The 19,127-nt window shown below is 57.9% G+C and overlaps 2 protein-coding genes across 3 annotated transcripts in view; one reads left to right on the forward strand and one right to left on the reverse strand.

The window, feature by feature from the left end:
* Nucleotides 1-4,503: 4,503 nt before the first annotated feature.
* Nucleotides 4,504-10,679, forward strand: LOC102014882. Its single transcript, XM_013522288.1, has 3 exons — nt 4,504-4,552; nt 4,849-5,178; nt 10,174-10,679. Exons 1-3 carry the CDS (start codon nt 4,504-4,506, stop codon nt 10,431-10,433), a joined length of 639 nt encoding a protein of 212 aa, XP_013377742.1. The 3' UTR covers nt 10,434-10,679.
* A 105-nt stretch (nt 10,680-10,784) lies between these two features.
* The window catches only part of Pak4 (p21 protein (Cdc42/Rac)-activated kinase 4), a 48,894-nt gene continuing 40,551 nt past the window's right edge, over nt 10,785-19,127 (reverse strand). For both annotated transcript variants that reach the window (XM_005399791.2, XM_005399792.2), the window contains exons 4-10: nt 16,753-17,211; nt 16,192-16,638; nt 14,986-15,119; nt 14,568-14,694; nt 13,415-13,540; nt 12,139-12,273; nt 10,785-11,713 (exon numbers count right to left, since the gene is read on the reverse strand). In XM_005399791.2, coding sequence (XP_005399848.1) covers nt 11,558-11,713; nt 12,139-12,273; nt 13,415-13,540; nt 14,568-14,694; nt 14,986-15,119; nt 16,192-16,638; nt 16,753-17,211 — 1,584 coding nt within the window. In that variant the 3' untranslated portion in view covers nt 10,785-11,557. The remainder of the gene's footprint in view (nt 11,714-12,138; nt 12,274-13,414; nt 13,541-14,567; nt 14,695-14,985; nt 15,120-16,191; nt 16,639-16,752; nt 17,212-19,127) is intronic.

Genomic DNA, 19,127 nt, shown 5'->3' on the forward strand with positions numbered 1-19,127 from the left:
CGGCCCTGTCACCCTCACCGTCATCGGCATGGGGGAGGAGGAGAGGTGTCTGGCCAGCGAGGTCAGAATCCAGAGCTGGGTGTGGCTTGCGATGGAAGAGCAAGAGGAGACGGAAGTGCACCAGAGTCTCTGGCAGGGTTGGGGCCTCTCTCCTGCCTGCCCTGGCCTGGCTGTGGTTTGCACGTCATCTCCTTCCGGCTGCCTCACCTTGCTGTACTGAAAGCCAAACCCGACCACTGAAACCCTCCATGGCTCCCTAGTTCCCTCCAGAGAAAATTTCAGCCCTTTGGTTGGCATTCAAGGCCCTGGATGCCTGGCCCCTACCCCTGTGACCTGTTCCCTCCTGTCTTAGGGCTTTGCGCATGACGTTCTCTCTAGCTGGGATGTCCTTGTGTCTCACCTGTACCCCCATACTTGTGGTTCCCAAGCATTAGGGTATGTCAGCGTCACTCAGGGAGCTTATTAAAAATGCAGATTCCGAGTCCCACCCCAGGAGTCTGGCTACAGGCTGTGCCCCTGAAGGGAGAGCAGGACTCCAGCTCTTCCTCTTTTGCTCTTCACTTCCCAGCCATGAGCTGAGCAGCTTTGCTCTGATACACACTCTTCCCACCATGTGCTGTCGCCTTGACACAGACCCCTTGCTTTGGATGGGCCAGTCCACCATGGCCTGAACCCAGGAGCCAAAATAAACCTTCCTTCTTTTTAAGCTTATTATCTGAGGCATTTTGTTACAGTCCTGGGAAGCTGACTAACACACTTCACTGTGTGAAGCGGTGCTCAGTAAACTAGCCAGGTGGAGCCTCCCCAACCTGGAAGTGCCCAGGTGCACAGCTATAATCATAGCCCTTGTGAGGCTAAGGCTGGAGGATGGAGAATTTGAGGCCAGCCTGGTCTACAAAGTGAGATGCTATCTCAAAAAAAGGGAAGGAGGAGGAGAAGAAGTAGAAGAAGATGGGGGGAAGAACAGGAAGTGGAAGAGGGGGAGGGAGAGGGAAAGAGAAGGAAGGAGGGAGGGAAGGAAGGGTAAGCAGAGGGGAAGGGAGGGAACAAACTGTCCAAATATAAAACATGCATGTTTTATATGCCCTAAAAATCACTACTCAGAGTGACAAAAGCCAGGCCAAAAAAGAAGATAACTTGCCGGGGATACAGCTGGCAAGCACGAGGTCATGAATTTGATTCCTGGTAAAAAAAAAAAAAAAAAAAAAAATGATAACCTGCCATGTGATTTATACAAAATTCTGGAGCAGGTCAGGTTAATCTCGAATCAAAGAAAGCAGGGAAGTGGTTGCCGAGGGCTGGGGGTTAATGGCGCAGGGACACCAGAGTGAGCTTTCAGGGATATTGAGAAAATTCTGTCTTCACTGTCAAGGTCATTCTGTGAGCATAGATATTTATTAAAACTCATCTCCCCATATATATCTTTTTGGTTTTTTGAGACAGTCCTGCAGCAACGTACCTAGGTCAGAGTGGCCTTGAACTCATTGTGATTCTCCTGTCTCAGCCTCCCAAGAACTGGGATTACTGGTGTGTGCCTTCTGGCCCTGGCTCTCGCTGCATTTTATTTTATTTTTGTTTTGTTTTTTTTTCCAGTACCGGGAATTGAACTCATGACCTTGCTCTTGTCAGGCAGGCGCTGTGCCACTGAGCTAAATCCCCAGCCCCTTTGCTGAATGTTTTAAATGGGTACATTTTGTTGTGGGTAAATTGCACCTCGATAAGAAGCAAACCAAAAAGAACAGGACAGTTTTCTCTACATTCTAATAAGGGAATGCATGTAAGTCAAGTAAGTAAACAAAGCAAGCTTTGGACTGTGGAGCTCACGTTGCTGCTGTTTGTGACATGACAATATATTTAATACAGCTTTGTCAGGTTCTCAGGAAGGTGGCCTGTATTCTGCTTTCTGTCACTGTAACAGACACCTGAGACAATCAGCAGGTGAGACCAGGTTGCTGTGCCCTGCAGCTTCGGAGCTTTCAGCCCATGGCCGGCTGTCCTTGCTGCCCCAGGCCTGTGGTGGCACATTGTGGCGGTCACCTTATTGCCCTGGTCACCTCAGGAAGAAAAGAAAGGGTGGGCCCCACTGTCCCTGACTCCCGAAACATGCCCCCAACAACCTAGGACCTCCCAGTAGGCTCCACCCCTTCAAAATAGCACCGACAGAGAGAAAATGGCTTTTTTGCTGGGCGTGGTGGTGCACACCTGTAATCCCAACAGGAGGCTGAGGCAGGAGGATCACAGTGAGTTCAAGTCCAGCCTGGACTACATGGTGAGTCCAAAGCCAACCTGAGGCCGGGAGTGGTGGCACATGCCTGTAATCCCAGCACTCGGGAGGCTGAGGCAGGAGGATCGTTGCAAGTTTGAGACCAGCCTGGGCTACAAAGTGAGCTCAAGGCCAGCCTGAACTGCAGAGCGAGACCTTGTCTCAAAAAGACCAGAAAAAAAAAAAAAACACCCACAAAGAAAGAAAGAAAGAAAAATAAAGGGAAAGAAAATGACTTTTTATTCTGTGCTTTGTATGTTTGGGGATTTGGACCACTTAGTGCATTACTGATTTTAGAAAAAAGTGGATTATGTTTTGTTTTGTTTTGTCTCTTTGAGACAGGATCTCTCTATGCAGTTCAGGCTGGCCTTGAGCTCACTTTGTAGCTCAGGCTGGTCTCAAACTTGCAAAGATCCTCCTGCCTCAGCCTCCTGAGTGCTGGGAATATAGTCGTGTGCCATCAAGCCTGGCTTGTTTTGGTTTTTGAGGTAGGGTTTTGGTATGTAGTCCAGACTGGCCTTAAACTCATGGTGATCCTCCTGCCTCAGCTTCCCAAATACTGACATTACAGGTATGTGCCACCATGCCCAGCAAACAATTATTTTTGTAAAGGAGACAAAGATCCATAGCTTCCCGTATGCTTGCATCCTTGCTCCCCTGCATCTTTTATTTGGCATTTTGAGTCAGGGTTTGCCTGTGTAACCCAGGCTGGCCTTAAACTTGGGATCCTCCTGCAACAGCCTCCTCAGTATCTGGGATTACAAATGTGTGGCCCACATCCAGCTTTTCCCATATCCTTTTTTTGTCTTTTTGAGACAGGGTCTCACTATGCAGTTCAGGCTGGCCTTGAGCTCACTTTGTAGCCCAGGCTGGTCTCGAACTCCCAAGGATGCCCCTGCCTCAGCCTCCCAAGCGCTGGGATTACAGGTGTGCATCACCATGCCCGGCAGCCCATATCCTTTCAACAAATACTCATGGATGGTCCTCAGTGGACATTGGGATGTAACAGATTCAATTCCTGTCCCCGTGGGTTTGCACCCTGTTGGGGAGGGTGGACTTTAGTCATCAGGTAACTCAGCACCAGTGCTGTGAAGATGAGGAACAGGCTGTGAGGATGGAGCAGAGCAGGAGAAGCCTTCCCTAGTAGGGGCGTCCAGGGAGGGCGTCTTGGAGGAGGTGGCACTGGAGCAGACACGGAGGGGCTGGGCAGGGGAAGCACATGTCCAGGCAGAGGAAATGGCAAGTGCAAAGGCCCTGAGGTGAGACCGAGCTTGGTGTGTTTGGATGCCAGCAGGAAGGTCGGTGTGGAGCAGAGGGGATGAAGCGGGTAAGATCAGAGGCATCTGGAGGGAAATCAAGTATTGCACAGCAGATGTGAATTGGGGACATTCATAGGGACAATGCTGGAGGTCAGAAAGGTCAGGGCTGAGACCCAAATCTAGGAAGCGCCAGGCTGTTGTTTTGTGAGTGACAAGGTGACATAATACAAATCACAACGATGCGGTCGTGGAGCACTTACCACACCAGGCCCTGTGCTGCGGGCTCTGAGGGTCTTACTCAGACACACCCTCGAAGACAGGAATTACGTTAAACCTGCTTTACAGATGTGGAAATCGAGGCACGGAGAGGTGTGTGACTTGCCCAAGGTCATGCAGCCTGGAAGTGGCAGGGCTAAGATTTGAGGCCCCAGTCTGCCAACAAGTGTCCCCAGGGAGGGCGGCTCAGGTTAGGGGCTCTCTCTTCTTCAGCGCTTCCTGGCACCAGCAGGGCCATGCTGCTAGGGGAGGGGAGGGAGGGACCTTTCCTTGCCTCTCCCTACTTCCGGGGGCTGCTCCTCCCTCATCGGCTCCTGGCTGTGTCCTTCCTGTCTCTGCCTCTGGCCCCATTGCCTTTTCCCTCAAATTTTCCTCTGCCTTTTTCTTTCCAGTACTGGGGATTAAACCCAGGGCCTTCTCAGGGAGCTACATCCTCACGCATCTCCTCCCTTCCATTTTCAAACATTTTTTGAGACAGGGTCTGGCTAAGTCACTGAATTGCTTTGGCTGGGCTTGAATTTGTTATCCTCCTGCCTCAGTCTCCCAAAGTGCTGGGATTACAGGTACATGCACTGCACTTGGCAGTAATTGCATTTCTAATAACTGCCTGGATTTAACAACTCCCAATCATATCATGTGTGTCCTAGGCAAAAGATGTTCCTTCTCCCAGCCTGTTTCCCTCAGGAGAGGGCCTGTGTGGCCCTCATGCCTTCTCGAGGTGGCCCCAAGCTCCATGCTCTTCCATGTGCTCACAGTATGCCATAGTGGTGTTGGTCCTCCAGCCTTCAACCTCCCTTCCCACCCCAGGGCCGTTGCACATGCAGCACTGTGTGGGAAAGCGTCCCTCCCTTTGGCTGATTCCAGGGTCTCCTTCAACTCCACTCAAATGTCGCCTGCTCATGATGTTCACGCCTTTCTGGCTTTTTCCCACCTGAGGATGCATCTAGTCGATCGTTCTCTCTTGGTCCTTCCCAGCCCAGGTCATTTCCCACGCTGCTCTGCGGTCACCACACCCTGTCCCTGCTTTCCTGCGCTTCCTGTCTCGGTAAGCATGTGTGAGTTGGGGATGCACTTGCCTGGTCACCGTGTGGCTCATCCCGCCAGAATGGCAGCCTCAACAGGGCAGGGCTGTGGGCAGGGCTATTTCCTGTTTGTCTCCAGCTCGGGCTGACAAGGACAGTGGCTCTGCTTGCTGGGCCGGGCCGGCTGCAAGGCGGGAGGAAGTCACTGTCCTGCTGAGGAGCCTCGCCCGGCGCCCACTGCAACGCCGGTTACTCCAGGGCCCAGCGTGCGCCGGGGCCGGGTGCTGCTACAGGCACCGCGCAAGGGGAGCAGATCCTGGGGCTGCCCGGGGGCAACAGAGAGTGGGCGGTGCAACAGGTAAGGAGAAAGGCGGGGTGCAGGCTCTTTGGCGGGGAGCCGGGTGGCCAGCCAGCTCCGCCCTGCAGGGGGCGACAGAGAGGCAGGAATGAGGCTGGGTAGGAGAAAGCGAGGCGGGAGGGATTCAGTGGCGGCCAGTTCCACGCGGACAGCCTGCAAAGAGAGAAACAGGAAGGCAGAAATCAGAAAGGTGGGGACTGAGAGGCCGAGGCACAGGGAGATCCAGAGACTGGAGTGGGGCTGGCCAGAGCCAGAGAAGGATCTAGAGGCTCCGAGGTACGCAGAAGGCATCACTTTTGGGGACCCAGCCTTCGGAAGGGAGCAGGGGACATTCGGTAAATTCGCCCATGTGCCAGCGTGCCATGTGGAGCACTCTTGTAAGGCTGTGCAGAGCAGCCGGCAGGGCTGGGGGTGTGGCTCCGGGGCAGAGTGCTTACTCAGCATGTGGGCGTCCCGGGTTCTGTCCAGAGTGCTTACTTAGCATGTGCCCAGCACAGCAGAAACCGAGGCCAACAACTCGAGCTCCCTGGGTGTCATCAATGGGACTGCTTCATCTGCTCAGTGGAATAATACGCAGTCATCAACAGGAGCAATTTTTTTGTGTGTAGTAATAGACAGCCGTTCACAGGAGCGTTCTGCATTTTTGGTACCAACGAGGAATGAACATCAAGATACACTGTTAGGGCTGGGGATGTAGCTCAGTGGCACAGCACCCACCTGGCAAGTGCAAGGCTATGAGTTAGATTTTTAGCACCAGAAAAAAAAAAAAGATATGCTGTTAGTGACCTGCACCAGGCTGGGTACGTTGTGCTAATTTGTGCAAGGCAGAACAGAGGTCTGCTCGTGGGTGTTGAGGTACTTGCTGGAATGTGCCCACTTTTCTGTAGAAGTAGTCTTCTGCAGAGGGGAACAGGGAGACTGGGGTGGGGAGGGGGGGTCAGAGGTTGATTTTTCACTCTTCCCCTTTGCTGTCTTCTACACCTGTGTCACAGGCCTGGGTTACCCGTTCAAACAACGAACCAGCTTAAACTAGAGGAAACAGTGACAGAGACAGAGCAAGTCAGAGACAAAGGTGTAGGAAAGACGAGGGAGGAGAGAGGAAGGGAGAAAGGAGTTTAACTTTTATTTTTCAGTGCTGGGGATTGAACCCAGGGCCATCACACTGAGCTGTACCCTTGGCTCCTTTTATTTTTGAGACAGGGTCTCACTAAGTCACTAAGTTGCCTAGGCTGGCCTCCAACTTGTGATCCTCCTGCCTCAGCCTCCCAGAGTGCAGAGATGACAGAGGTGTGCCACTGCACCCCCTGAATTTAACGTTGTTGAATGCAGCGGTTCCTAAACTCCTGAAGATGACTTTGGTCTTCTGGGAAAAGGCTCTGAGGGGTCTCCACCTCCCAAACCTGCCCCGTCTTGTCCCCCAGCCCCAAGGCCCCTCAACCCAATTCTCCTTGTCAGGCCTGCCCCAGAAGGTCACCCCACCCCTTTCCTGATCCTGCTGACTGGCCTCCTGGGAGGAGCCGGAAGGGCATTTTCCTGTCAGATGTGACCCTCTCATTGGCATGGTGAAGGGAGCCCTAGCCGGTGGTTCAGTATGGTGATTGCCTGCAGGAACCCGGACCACATGCCTGGGTTCAAATCCAGCCTCTGCTACCTTTCTGCCATCTTGTGCTCTCAGTCTTTCATCTGTGAAACAGGACAATGGAGGGGCATCCCTGAAGGGCTGCTCAGATCAAGTTTTCTAGGGTTTGTTGCTGGGGATGGAACCCTGGACTTTGTACATGCTAGGCAAGCGCTCTACCACTCAGCTACATCCTTGGCTCTTTATGTACTGAGACAGGTCTCCCTAAGTTGCTGATTTGTCCAAGCTGACCTTGAACTTGAGATCCTTTTGCTCAGCTTCCCTAGTAGCTGGGATTACAGGAATACAACACCATAACCTGGAGTTACATGGATATATGTATATATATCCATTTCCCAGATGAGACTTGAACTTGTGATCCTCCTGCCTCAGCCTTCCCAGTAGGTGGGACCACAGATATGCACCACCATGCCCAGCTTCACCATCAGAGTTTTGACCCAGTCAGAGCAATGCTGGCCAGGAGAGCTGAGACCATGGGAATGTGCTGCATCTGTAGCGTCGGCTGGTAGCCTCTGGCTGCGTGTGGCAATTGAGCCGCAAATGCGCTAGTCCCCTGGTGCACTGGAGCTACTGCATGCTTAATTTTATTTCACTTTAAAATTAAATAGCTTCCCTCAGCCTCCTTCCTACCCAACCGGGGCACCTTGGTGACTTAGTGAGACCCTGTCTCAAAATGAAAAGGGCTTGGGGATGTGGCTCAGTGCAAAGGCTGTGAACGCAGTTCAGTTTCACAACAAAAACTGGCAGAGTGTATACCGTGAGGAGAGAAATAAATATGAAGTCTTTTTAATGTTGGGCAGTTTCTCCCCGGGACAGTGCTATATTTATTTTCTGCTACTTTTCCTGTCCTTGTTCTCCGGCTTTCATTGAGTCTTCTTGGCAGACTCACTGACCAAACAGTAATAAAATAAAACTTGGACGAGTGACTTTACAAAAAAAGAAAAATTAAAATTAAATAGCCACGTGTGGCTGGTGGCTCCCGCCCTGGGCAGCAGAGGCCTAGGCTGCCTTTTTGTTTTGTAGTGTTAGGTAGACACTCACTTTCCTTCTGTCCATACAATGGGCCAGTTTCTGCAGCGCTGTTATTACCAGCCCCTTCCCTGTGCTGACTCGTGGGGCAACATCTTTTGCACACAAAGCTCCTGTGCACATCTGCTCGGCCTCTGGGCTCTCTGCGGTATCATTAAACCAAACGAAGCCAGCAGATGCACAGGGGTGGAGAATCACGATTTCATTAGCGATGGCATTAGTGTGAGACCCACAGCTGCTCAAAATAGACTACTGCCAGGCGTTGTGGCACACGCCTGTAATCCCAGTACTCGGGAGGCTGAGGCAGGAGGATCACTGCGAGTTCAAGGCCAGCCTGGGCTGCACAATGACTTCAGGGCCAGCCTGAACTGCATAGTGAAACCCTGTCTCAAAAAGATAAAAAGACCAAAACTCGAAACAGCTACTACATTTCTCAACCTGCCTTGCCTCTGGGCCGCTGTGCGCCAAAGCTGGCGGGGGAATGGTGGTCATTTCTCACCACGCGGGAGGCCAGGGTCCAGGATGAAGGCACAAGGTGGCAGGACATTGGGATCCTGAGAACTCAAAGGGCTGAATCCGGGAGGCTTGGGTGTTCTACACAGAACCCTTGTGGACTCCGGAGGTTCCCACCCTGGAGCGGGCATCAGAATTCCCTGAAGGTGCTAGGTGTGGTGGTGCACGCTGTCTGTATCTCAGCACTCAGAAGGCTAAGGATCATGAGTCCAAGGCCAGTTTGAAGTACATCAGCCCCATCTCAAAAAAAAAGATGCAATCCCAGCACTCAGAGGCTGAGGCAGGAGGACTGCCGTGAATTCAAAGCCAGCCTGGGCCACATAGTGAGTTCAAGGCTGGCCTGAACTACATAGCAAGATCCTGTCCAAACAAATAAACAAAGAAAAAGAATCCCCCAGAGTTGGTCAAATACAGGTTTCTGGGCCGCACCCGGTGTCTGATTCAGCCTGGGGTGTGGCCCAGGAATTTGTACTTCCAGCAAGTCCTCTGAGCTGTGCCTGGTCTGGGAACACTTCGGGAGCCACTGGTCCGACCTGTTTCAATTGATCATTTGGTTCTCTGTAAACATCCCTGTGGTTACAAGTTAGCACGGCCGCCTCCCCTGCCTGAACTCGGCACTCCCGTCCAGCCGAGTTACATCTGCACAGAGCGAGTCCCGAGTCCCGAGTGCAGGGTCGGCACAGCATATGAGGTGCCAGACAGCCCATTCTGCTCAGCGGGGGAGGTCGAGAAGCCTCTTTGTGGAGCCGCCCACCAGGGGGTCAGGAAGGCTCTGCCGGGGGACACTTGAAGCTCGGCAGCAGGTGGAGCTGTGCCGCTCCGGCCTCCCCAGAGGCGAGGGTAGCTTTCCAGGGCCCGGGCAGCGCCACTGACCCCTTGTCCTCCCAGCCATGTGGGTGACCACAGCCTCCGCCGGACTGCCGGGGAACTGGCCCTGTCTGGCTCCTCCAGCCTTGCTGCCACTGCAGAACCCACCCAGCCCTGCAGTTTCACCTCACTGCACCCCGCCCCCGAACACTTAGAGGGCTGTGCCCCTGTTTTGGTGACCCTTCTGCACAGGGGACAGCAGCTGGAGGCAGTGCTGAGGGAGACAGCTCCACAGGTTCCCACCACACCGAGAACCACTCCTTTCCACTGCGGTGACAGCCACTGGAGGTGCCCAAGCCAGCAGTCACCACGGAGTGAGACGTTGGACAGGCGGGCGACTCCGTCCCCGAGCCGCACGCTAGCTGGGAGCACGGGTACCGTCCAGGGCAGTGCTCGCGCCCAGCAGGGTCAGGGGGTGCTCGGACATCAGCCGCTGGGCTCTGGGCTGTCCGGTCGCTTAGTGGGCCCACGGCCACGGCAGCGCCATTCTTGCCCTATTTTCTGGATGACTCATACAGTGTAGGAATGACCTGGTCCTTCATGTTTGGTAGATGTCTTTATAAACATGCTCAAACCACAGGCTTCTGGGTTTTTTTTGAGGGTTATAGGTGGGTGGGTTTTCTATTCTTTTGCCTATATTGCCATACCTGTATCTATCTCCGCAGCTGGGGACAGAACCCATGTCCTTACACATGCTAGGAAAGTGCTCTACAGTTATACCTCCAGTCCTTTTTTACGTTTTGTAATAGGGTCTTGCTAAACTGCCCAGGCTGGGCTCCAACTTGAGGTCCTCCTGCCTCAGCATCCTGAGTATCTAGGACCACAGGCATGTGCCAACACATCCAGCAATTTTGACCTATTTCTTTGCAGAAATGAATCCATTTCACCTGTGTGTGAGACACAGTTTCTGCACTGCTGGGTCTGAACCTATTTGTCCCACTTGGCAGAGCACTGCCAGTCTTGGCTCTCGCAGACATCGGGACCAGCGAAGGTGGAGGAGTGCAGCTGGATGAACCTGCAGCTGGGCCTGGACCCCTCACTGCTCAGCAGCAGCCGGACTGTGGTCCCAGCACCAGCGTGGCCAGCGGGCCCTGGAGGAAGAGGTCTGCGTCGCATCCTCCCACCCGTCTGCCAGCTCCTGCGTGCCAGAGGAGATGAGAGGCGAGTACGGGCACCTCCACGCCAGCCCACGCCCGCCTTGGCCTAGAGGACATCCCCAGCTCACAGGACCTGAGGCAGCTGCTCCAGTCCTTCAGCCTCAGTGCCCCAAAGAGCCGTCTAACTGCCCACTGACCAATCTGCCAGCGGCCAGTTTACCAATGCCCGCTCAGCACGGCTCAGCTCCTGCCGCTGAACGCGTTCAAGACAAGCTACGGTTCCCGGAAACCCCAACCTGGCAACTGCGGCAGCGGCTGCTGGCTGCCCCCGGGCTGGGATCAGCCTGGTCCCATCTGGGGAGGGCAGCAGGGTCCTCTGTGGTGGCGGACACCTCAGTCAGCCAAGCCCCGGCCTTCAAACTCCCTCCCTGCGATGGCCAGGCGGACGCACACACGCAAACAAAAACAAGAAATGTTTTAATTGTAAAACTAACTCAGGGGTACGGGGGGTAGGGCAGGGCTGTGCTGCCAGGGCAGGAACCTGATTTTTCAGGCAGTGGTTCTGCCCTGGGCCACCTTGTAGGCCAGGGGTTCCCTATCCCCTGGCGGGGGCAGGGCTAGTGTTATAAAATGACAATATAAATAGACTTCTAGAAAACGGGAGGCTGTCCGGGTGCAGTAGTCATTTGCTGCAGAGGCTGGGGGTGGGGAAAGCCCCAACCCGGCTCCCTCCAGCCACAGAAAGTGTGCAGGGCTCCAGGAAAAGGCCACTCAGACATTCATGAGCGACCCCGCACTGGCTCGAGGGCGGGGCTGCACGCCTGGCAAGCTCCCAGGGACACCCACCGGCGGGCTGAGCACAGAACAGCGCGGCTTTCAGTGCGCACGCGCACACGGGGAGCACACGCGCACCCCTTTCAGAGTGTTCCCTCCAGCCCTGTCGACCTGACCGCAGATTTCCAGTGATGGGTGGGGCGCACTCCTTCCTGGGGACAGAACATGGGAGGGCCTGTCCCAGGGAGGGGTCCCAGGGGCCTCACTCCTCCCACAAGTCTGTTTTTACAGTCACAAAATCAAAACTGGAGTTCAGTAGTAGGGACCCTAGCAGGCCCTGCAAGGAGGGTGGTGGTGCTGCACGGAGTGTCTTGTGGACTGGCAGGGGCGGCCCGGCCCCCTTTGGCATCCAGCAGGCAGGCGGCCAGGGCTCTTTGGTGCAAGGCCAGCGCGCTGGGCCTCATCTGGTGCGGTTCTGGCGCATGAGGGGCACGATGCTGGAGGGCGGCCCTGCCTTCGTCAGGAACGGATGCTTCAGCAGCTCGGCCGCCGTGGCACGCTGGGCCGGGTCTCGAACCAGCAAGCGGTCCAGGAAGCCCTTCAGAGATGGCGACACCTGCGGGGGTGGGGCTGGAGGTGAGGCCCACAGCACTGCGCTCACTTTCCTCCTGTCCAGGGGCAGCTATTGCCTTGGGAGGGGCAGAGAGGTCACTGGTGACTACAGCCTGCACCCAGGGCCCACTTCCTCCCTATTTTCACTGTCTGGCAAGGACCCTGCAGCCCTTTCCTTCGGCAAAGGCATCCCCAGGCAGCCCGGAGCCGGCCTCTGCCTCCAAACAGGCAGCTCTTTCTGCGACAGGCCAGGGAAGGATGTGGCTTGGCTGCATGCCTTCAGCCAGGCCAGCTGAGCCCCAGCCTTGGATGGAGAGGGCTCGGGGGGCCTGGGGGCTCCGCTGTCTCCGGGCTCTCCCCAGACAGGCTGTGTGCACACACAGGGCCTGGGGCAGGAAGCCTGGCAGCCCCCTGCCAGCGAGGACCCACCTTGTGCAGGTTCTTCAGTCGGGGTGGGAGGTTGTCCCGAATCATCTTCATGGCTTTGAGGGGTGGCTCATTGAAATAGGGAGGCTCCCCGTCCACCATCTCGATCACCATCACCCCCAGCGACCAGATGTCCACCTGGGGTGGAGGAAAGGATGGCAGGGCTGAGGGGGAACCAGTCCTCGGCAGTCCCAAGGGAGGGGCAGCCCCCCCTTCGGCCTTTGCTTCTTTCCTCCTAGAGTTCCTGGGCCCAGAACACCCTCTCGGATGTCCAAGGAGGTCCGGTGGGCCAGGCCTCATGTTCCAGGACCCCGTCCAGGGAGCCCTCGGAGGGGTGCTGCCCCCAGCACCCAGCCACTACTGTTTGCTGCCCACTCCCGGCCTTCCTCCGGGGAGCCCCTCCAGCCTCAGCTCCTGCAGGCGCTGGTGAGTCCCTGATCTGGCTGCCCAGCAGCAGGCAGAACTCAGATTCAGAAAGGGGCACACGACCCAAGCTGAGCCATTCAGAGCCGGTCCCAGACTGTCCAAAATGCTGGGCACGCAGTGCGGCTCACAGCAGCAAGTGTCCTCAGGGGCAGGGGTCCTCGCTGCCCCTCGCCTGAGAAACGCCACCAAAGACCGTAACGGGAAGGGGCACAGGGACAGCTGTCTGCAGCCTGTCCGCCCCAGAACGAGAGCTGCAGGGCCGACAGGCTTCACGTCTGTACTGGCGCCTGTCGCTCACAGGCGGCCCTCTCCCACCCCCACACAGCCCCCTTCCCAGTGCGACCCACTCAGCCCGAGGCGCCCTTCCCCTGGCCAGGCACTGGGTCAAGGCCAGTGGACTCCTCGGGGCCATGCAGGGAGCCACAGTGAGGGAAACAGGCAGAGTGGGCAACTGGGACAGGTGGGCAGTCCCTCTGTACCCGCTTCACTGCCACGAGTGCATGCAGCCTCCACGGGGCCAGATGCGGCTTTTCAACAGAAGAGCTGGACATTCACATGCAAGCTCATGTAAAAATGTCTGCAAGGGCATCTGCAGGCCGGCTTAGTCAGAAGCCTCCGGTTTGTGGCCTGGGCACCACGCTGCCAGGCAGAGCCCATGGCCACTTCTGCGCCTACTGCAAGCACTGGCCCGGCTCAGGACTAGTGTTCAATCAATCACGACGCACTGACGGACCCACGCACACACGCACTTACCCCATCTCCTCCCCCACGAAGCCCCATCCTTGCAAACCATCCCCCCCACCGCTGCCTCCTGTACTGCGGCTCTCTCCCAGCCAGGCCACACTGGGCTCACCTCTGGCCCGTAGGGAAGGCGGGAGATGAGCTCTGGGGCCATCCAGTAGGGCGTGCCTACCAGGGACTTCCTCCGTGGCACTTCTTTGCTCACCTGGGCACAGAACCCAAAGTCGGACAGCTTCACCTGGGGCAGGGCAGAGGGGGCAGTGTCAGAGGTGTGGCCGGGGAAGGGCACGCAGGCGCCGTTCTGTTTAGTCCCTGGCTCCACCGTGAAGCCCAGAGGCAAGAGCTGGGCTCTGGAGACTGATCACTGAGTGGCTCTGCCCGCTCCTGGCAGGGGACCTGAGGGTCTCCCATCTGCTGGCCTGACAGAGTGTAGGCACCAGGTGCCCCGGGGCTCTTGGGGAAATGGCTGAGTCCTGCAGATTCCAAAGGCTGGGTGGGGACGGAGGCCAGGCTCTGAGAGCCAGCATCCTGGCCCTTCTCTGGAAGGAGCAGGTGCTCGGTGCAGAGGCTGGAGAGGAACACAGCTCGGCCCTACGGAGTGTGCACGCGCATGCATTTGTGTGTCACACACGCACAGCCTGCCTCTGCAACAAGCAGCTTCCCAGAACCAAGGATTTACACCTTCTTCGGGAGCCGTGGGCCCGTTCAGACTCCTGAGGACATCTATGATCTACTCGCCCCCAGAACACACGCCCACACGGTGCGTGCAGTTTCAGGAGGCTCACAGATGTTCCGTGGAGACATCTGCAGACAGCCTCGGCTCTCGTCCTCTTGGTGGAGACGCGTGCTCTCTGCCCCCGCTGATGGGGTTGGACCTTCCTTGGGGGAGTGGTGAAGCCACCAACTTTGCCAGAATGCAGTGGCCCTAAGGGCCTCTCCCACAGAACATCTCCCTGGGCTACAAATGCAGAAGCTCAGTCCAAAACAAGGCAGGCAAGCCCAGGGCCCACAGCCCATCCCGCGCTTGCAGGGAGTCGTCAGCAGACAGAGAAGCACGTGGTGGAGCTGCGGCTGTTGCGGGGCCCAAGCGTGTCCCTCCAGCTCCAGCGCTAGGCTACAGTTGTTAATCCTGTGCTGACTGGTACCCACCAACCTGGCCCCCGGATTCTGGACTCTTCTATGAGAGACACATCTGCCCACTGCCCCTTGGTCACTGGGCAGCAGAGGGCACCGAGGGGGGCAGCCCCTGGCCACCGCCTTCTCACCCTGCCATCGTGGGTCAGCAGGATCGAGTCACTCTTGATGTCCCGGTGGATGACGCCTTGGGCATGGAGCACAGACAGGGCCTGCAGCACAGCCAGGCACACGGCAGCGATCTGCTCCTCATTCATCCTACGAGCAGAGGGCCAATGGGCAGACAGGGCCAGGCCCAGATCTTAGAAGGACCAGCCCTGCCTTGGGTTAGGGTGGGGGACTTGAGCAGACAGACCCTACCCTGGGGAGCCAAGAGGGGACCCAGGCCCACCAGGACAGGAACCTAAGACACACTCTTATCCTGGGGCCCAGCAGCGCTGCTGGCTCAGGGGAGACAAGCCCTGCCCAACCCTCTGGAGGGAACTCAGCCCCATCACGGCAGAGGTCGAAGGGAGCTGGGAGCCAGCAGGGGCCCCGCCCCGCCAGTACCTGGTGTGAGTGACGATGTCAGTGAGGGCACCGCCCTCCAGGAACTCCATCACCACCCAGAGCTCGTCCCCCACCAGGTAGCTGTTGTACATCTCCACCACATTCTCGTGCTGGTAGTCCCGCATGATCACCACCTGCCAGGGCGGGAGCACCACCTTGGCCTTCAGACCCGGCCGCTACCACCTCCCACTACCTCTTCAGCCCGGCCAGCTCATCCAGAGGCTAGATCCCACGGACAAGGCCAAGTGGCCTTCAAAGCCAGCCTGAAGCCCAGTGCCTCCACCCTAGGGGTGCACCCTCACCCCGACACCATGCTAACTCCTGGCCCGTCCTGGGCTGGTCTCAGTGGCCCTGACCAGAGGCTGCGCTGGGACAGGAGGGTGGAGGGCTGGGTACAGCGCTGAGATGAGAAGGACAAGCAGGCACGGAATGCATGCCAGGGAGGATGGTGAACTTCAGCCACAGTCGGGGCCAGGGCGGCGGGGGAGCCTTGTGCTAGAGGGGACAGTACTACTGCCCCTCGGGGCAGCTGGCGCAGGGGAATGTGGGTGGGAGCTGGCTATGGGGCAGTGGAGAAAGTGCTGGAGAGGGACGGGCAGGAGCACTCGGGTGGCCTCCAGGCCTGGCCTCCCCGGGTGCTCCTGTACCAGACGAGAGGAGCATCCCTCAGGCCCAGACTCCTCTCCGGACCCTTGTTGCCTTTGTAACAAGTCCTGAAAGAGGGGCCACCAAGATCCAGCTGGAAGTTGGATAAAACCAAGTGTTCACTGGGAGCTGGTTGGTGCAGGGCCTGAAAGGGCAGCAAAGGGGCTGAACTCTATCCTGAGGGCATCAGGGGAGCCTTAAGGGTCTGTCAGGCAGGTGGGGGACAGGACAGGTCTGACGGGCTGCTGTGTGGGCAGTGTCAGCGGAGTGCCAGGAGGGGCAGCCGGGCGGGGGCGGAGTGGCACAGGATGGAGCTGCGCGGAGCGGGGATCAGGGCTCCAGCCTGGAGGGACACTGCAGGGCGGCTGGGACTTGGTGGGGGAAGAAAGTGAAGTAGGCAAGGGTGCTGTTAGGACAGAGGGCGGAAGCCCACGCTGGAGACCGTGGGGACGGCCCAACAGGATGGATGAGAGGAGGGAAGCAGGGGCCCGGGCCAGGGCGAGAGAACTCGGCGGGAAGAGAAGAGGAGCCGAGGGGCCCCCCGCCCCCACTCCTGCCCACCTCGTTGAAGAGCAGCTCGCGCCGCTGCTGCTTGCGCAGGTCCATCTTCTTGACGGCCACCAGCTTGCCCGAGCTGCGTACGGTGGCAATGCACACGATGCCCGTGGAGCCCTCGCCAATCTTAATGAAGTTGTCCAGGTAGGTGCGAGGGTCCCCTGGGTCCACCACCAGCTGCAGAGCAGCCCGGAACTGCTCGTGGGATACTCGCTGGGGCTCTCGCTGGGGTGAACGGGGGCCAGGGGGACCAGGGGGACCAGGGGCTGGGGGTGCAGCAGGGGCAGCGAGAGCACGGGCTGGAGGAGCTAGCTGGGGCTCAGAGGCGTGGGGGCCCAGCACTCCAGGGCTGGGGGCACCGCGGCCTCGGGCGGGAGGCCGGGAGGAAGAGGACTGGGGGGCGGCCAGGCCCCCCATGGATGGCCCATTGGGGGCCATGCTGTGAGGCTCCCCCTGCAACAGAAGCAAAAGGAGGCTGTGAGGGGAGTGCTCCGCCGCTGCTGCGGCACAGACACATGAGTGGCCAGGATGAGCAATGCGCGGGGCTGGCCCTGGGGGACAGGTTACCTGGGCACCCCGGGACGGGTGGTCCGTATCGGCCCGTGGGTACGTGTTAAAGGGCCTGCCAGGCACCAGTTTCGCCTCTCTGGCCAGACTGGCAGGTTGGGGGGTGCTGACATCAGGCCCGGAGAGGGGGCGTTTATCTCGGGAGCACTCCTGGGGCCCTCCTGGGCCCTCCCTGGAGGACTTGGGCCTCTTCTCTGGCCCCACCCGCCGCCTGTCACCACTGCCGGCACCCGCCTCACTGTGAGTGGTGACCCGGCTTCGGCTGCCGGCCTTGTCCGGGCCTGCTCTGGCCGCGGCAGCCTGCTCCTCTGGCACCCCGTTCTCCTGGCGGGCTCGGGCCGGGGGTGGCGGGCTGTCTCTCCGCAGGGAGTTGGAGCGTGTCACCGACATGTTCTCAAATTCGTCCAGCAGCAGCGTGAGGGCCCCATCCTTGGCACCTTTGCTGCCCCGCACGATGGTCTGGGGTCCAGGGCAAAGGCAGGGTGGGGGCCGGGCAGGGAGGGGGACACAGAAGTGCACCCGACACACAGACAGTACAACACAACACACACAGAGACAACAGAGACACGATGAAGAAATGCCATGGGGTGATGATGGGTGGGCAGGTGGGGGCAGGACGGGGCACCCTGCAGCCACTCCCCACCAGTGACAGCCACAGGAAGGGGAACTTCAGGAACAGTCTCTGAGGCCAGGCTGTCACCCCAGAGCCCAGGTGACACCCCCGTCCTTCTCTGGCTCCCCAGACTAGAGGAGAGCCCTGGCTGGGGGCAGGGAGGGAGGGAGGGAGGCCAGCCCACCCTGTAATCAGCTCCGGAGGTTGCAAATTCCAGGCCGCTGGAGCCAGGGCCCAGCTCAGCACCTCCTCCCCTGCAGGCTGCCAGCGTCGTTAACCCCAAAACCACACTCTATGCTCCCCTGCAGGAGGCGGTGGGGGACAGGAAAAGCGAGAGTGGCCATGGCTCAAAGCAGAGGGCAAGAGGGTCCTGGGGTCACGCGGCAAACGCAAACGCCTCCTGGATCCAGCCAATCCTTAGCCTCCCTGGACACTACCTCATCTCCCTTGGGCACTGAATCATGGCCTCCAGGGTCCCTGTAACCCCTCAGCTCCAAGCACACATGCCCCCTCCTGGCTCCTTAAACACACCAGACATATGCCCTCAGGGCCTTTGCACTGGCTGTTCACTCTGTCCCGAGCGTCCTCATGTTCTTTCCCTCTCCTTCAAGGCATCTGTTGAGAATCAGCTTCTCAGTGAGGCTTGCTGAGCACCTGTCTAAAACAGCAGCTCCTGCCACTCCTGCCTCCTTCCCTGCTTTCTCTTTACCTCAGGCACTCAGCAACCGCTGACACAGAGCACGCACACATCTGCCATTGCCCAGCTCTGCCCAGCCGAACGATCCCAAGGGCAGCAAGCGTTTTCCCCCATCTGCTTCCAGTCCTGCTCATCCCAGCCCAGAATGGTGCCTGGCACACAGAAGGTGCTCAGTAAACATTTGCTGAACCAGTGAAGAGGGATGGAAGCAGTCTGACAAAAGCTGTGGGGAGCCAGGAATGTGGGCCCTGCCTGCTGCCGATCCCTGACCAGCAGGGATGTGGGACCAGTGCTGTATTTGGTATGAAGACGTTCACCCCTCAAACACACACCCAGGCCACAGAGGCCCTGGTGGCCTGCTGCTGCCCCAGTCTCTCTTAGGCCTTTGCTGCTGGTTGGGAGCCTGGCCTAGCCCAGGGACCCCAAGGAAGCAGGAAGACACAGGGTCTGGCTGTGGTGTTAGAATGAGGGGTCAGGAGGCTCCTGGCGGGCCTGGGAGATTCCTGGCCAAGGACAACAAGCACAAGTGCCAGGGTGAGACACCCCTGCCACTTGGGGGACCAGGAGCAGGTGAGGCGTTTGGCTGTGAGCAGAGCGAAGGCTAAACTCCCAGATACCAGGAGGGGCATGGTTGTGCCCATGTGTGAACGTAGGTGGCCTTGGAGCCAACAGGCACGGAGTTCAAGGGTGGGGTGGGGTACAACATAACTGGCTCCAAAAGAGCCAGGGTTCACCTAGAGACAGCTGTCACTGAGCACCAGCTGGTTGGTCATGAGAAGCCACCGAGCTTCCGCTGTGAAGCGTACTGCTTGCTGAGCAGTGTTATTACTTTTCTATTTTGGTACTAGGGACCGAACCCCGGCCTCATGCATCCCAGGCACGCGCTCCACCACTCAGCCCAGCCCCAGTCCCGGCCCCGGCCCCTTTCATTGTGAGACGAGGGTCTTGTTAAGTTGTCCAGGCTGGACTCAAACTTTCAACCCCCGTACCCCACCTCAGCCTCTGGAGAAGCCGGGATGATGGTGTGCAGCAATTCTGCTTTTAAAATTAGTGGCAAAAATGTCC

Source organism: Chinchilla lanigera, unplaced genomic scaffold (genome assembly GCF_000276665.1).
Source record: "Chinchilla lanigera isolate Chin_1 unplaced genomic scaffold, ChiLan1.0 scaffold00067, whole genome shotgun sequence".
NCBI lineage: Eukaryota > Metazoa > Chordata > Mammalia > Rodentia > Chinchillidae > Chinchilla > Chinchilla lanigera.

Coding starts and splice junctions, on each gene's coding strand:
- LOC102014882 (XM_013522288.1), top strand. CDS start 4,504: ATGCCTTCTCGAGGTGGCCCCAAGCTCCATGCTCTTCCATGTGCTCAC. Junction 4,553..4,848: donor TGCTCTTCCATGTGCTCACA/GTATGCCATAGT, acceptor TGTCTCGGTAAG/CATGTGTGAGTTGGGGATGC. Junction 5,179..10,173: donor GAGAGTGGGCGGTGCAACAG/GTAAGGAGAAAG, acceptor CCCACTTGGCAG/AGCACTGCCAGTCTTGGCTC.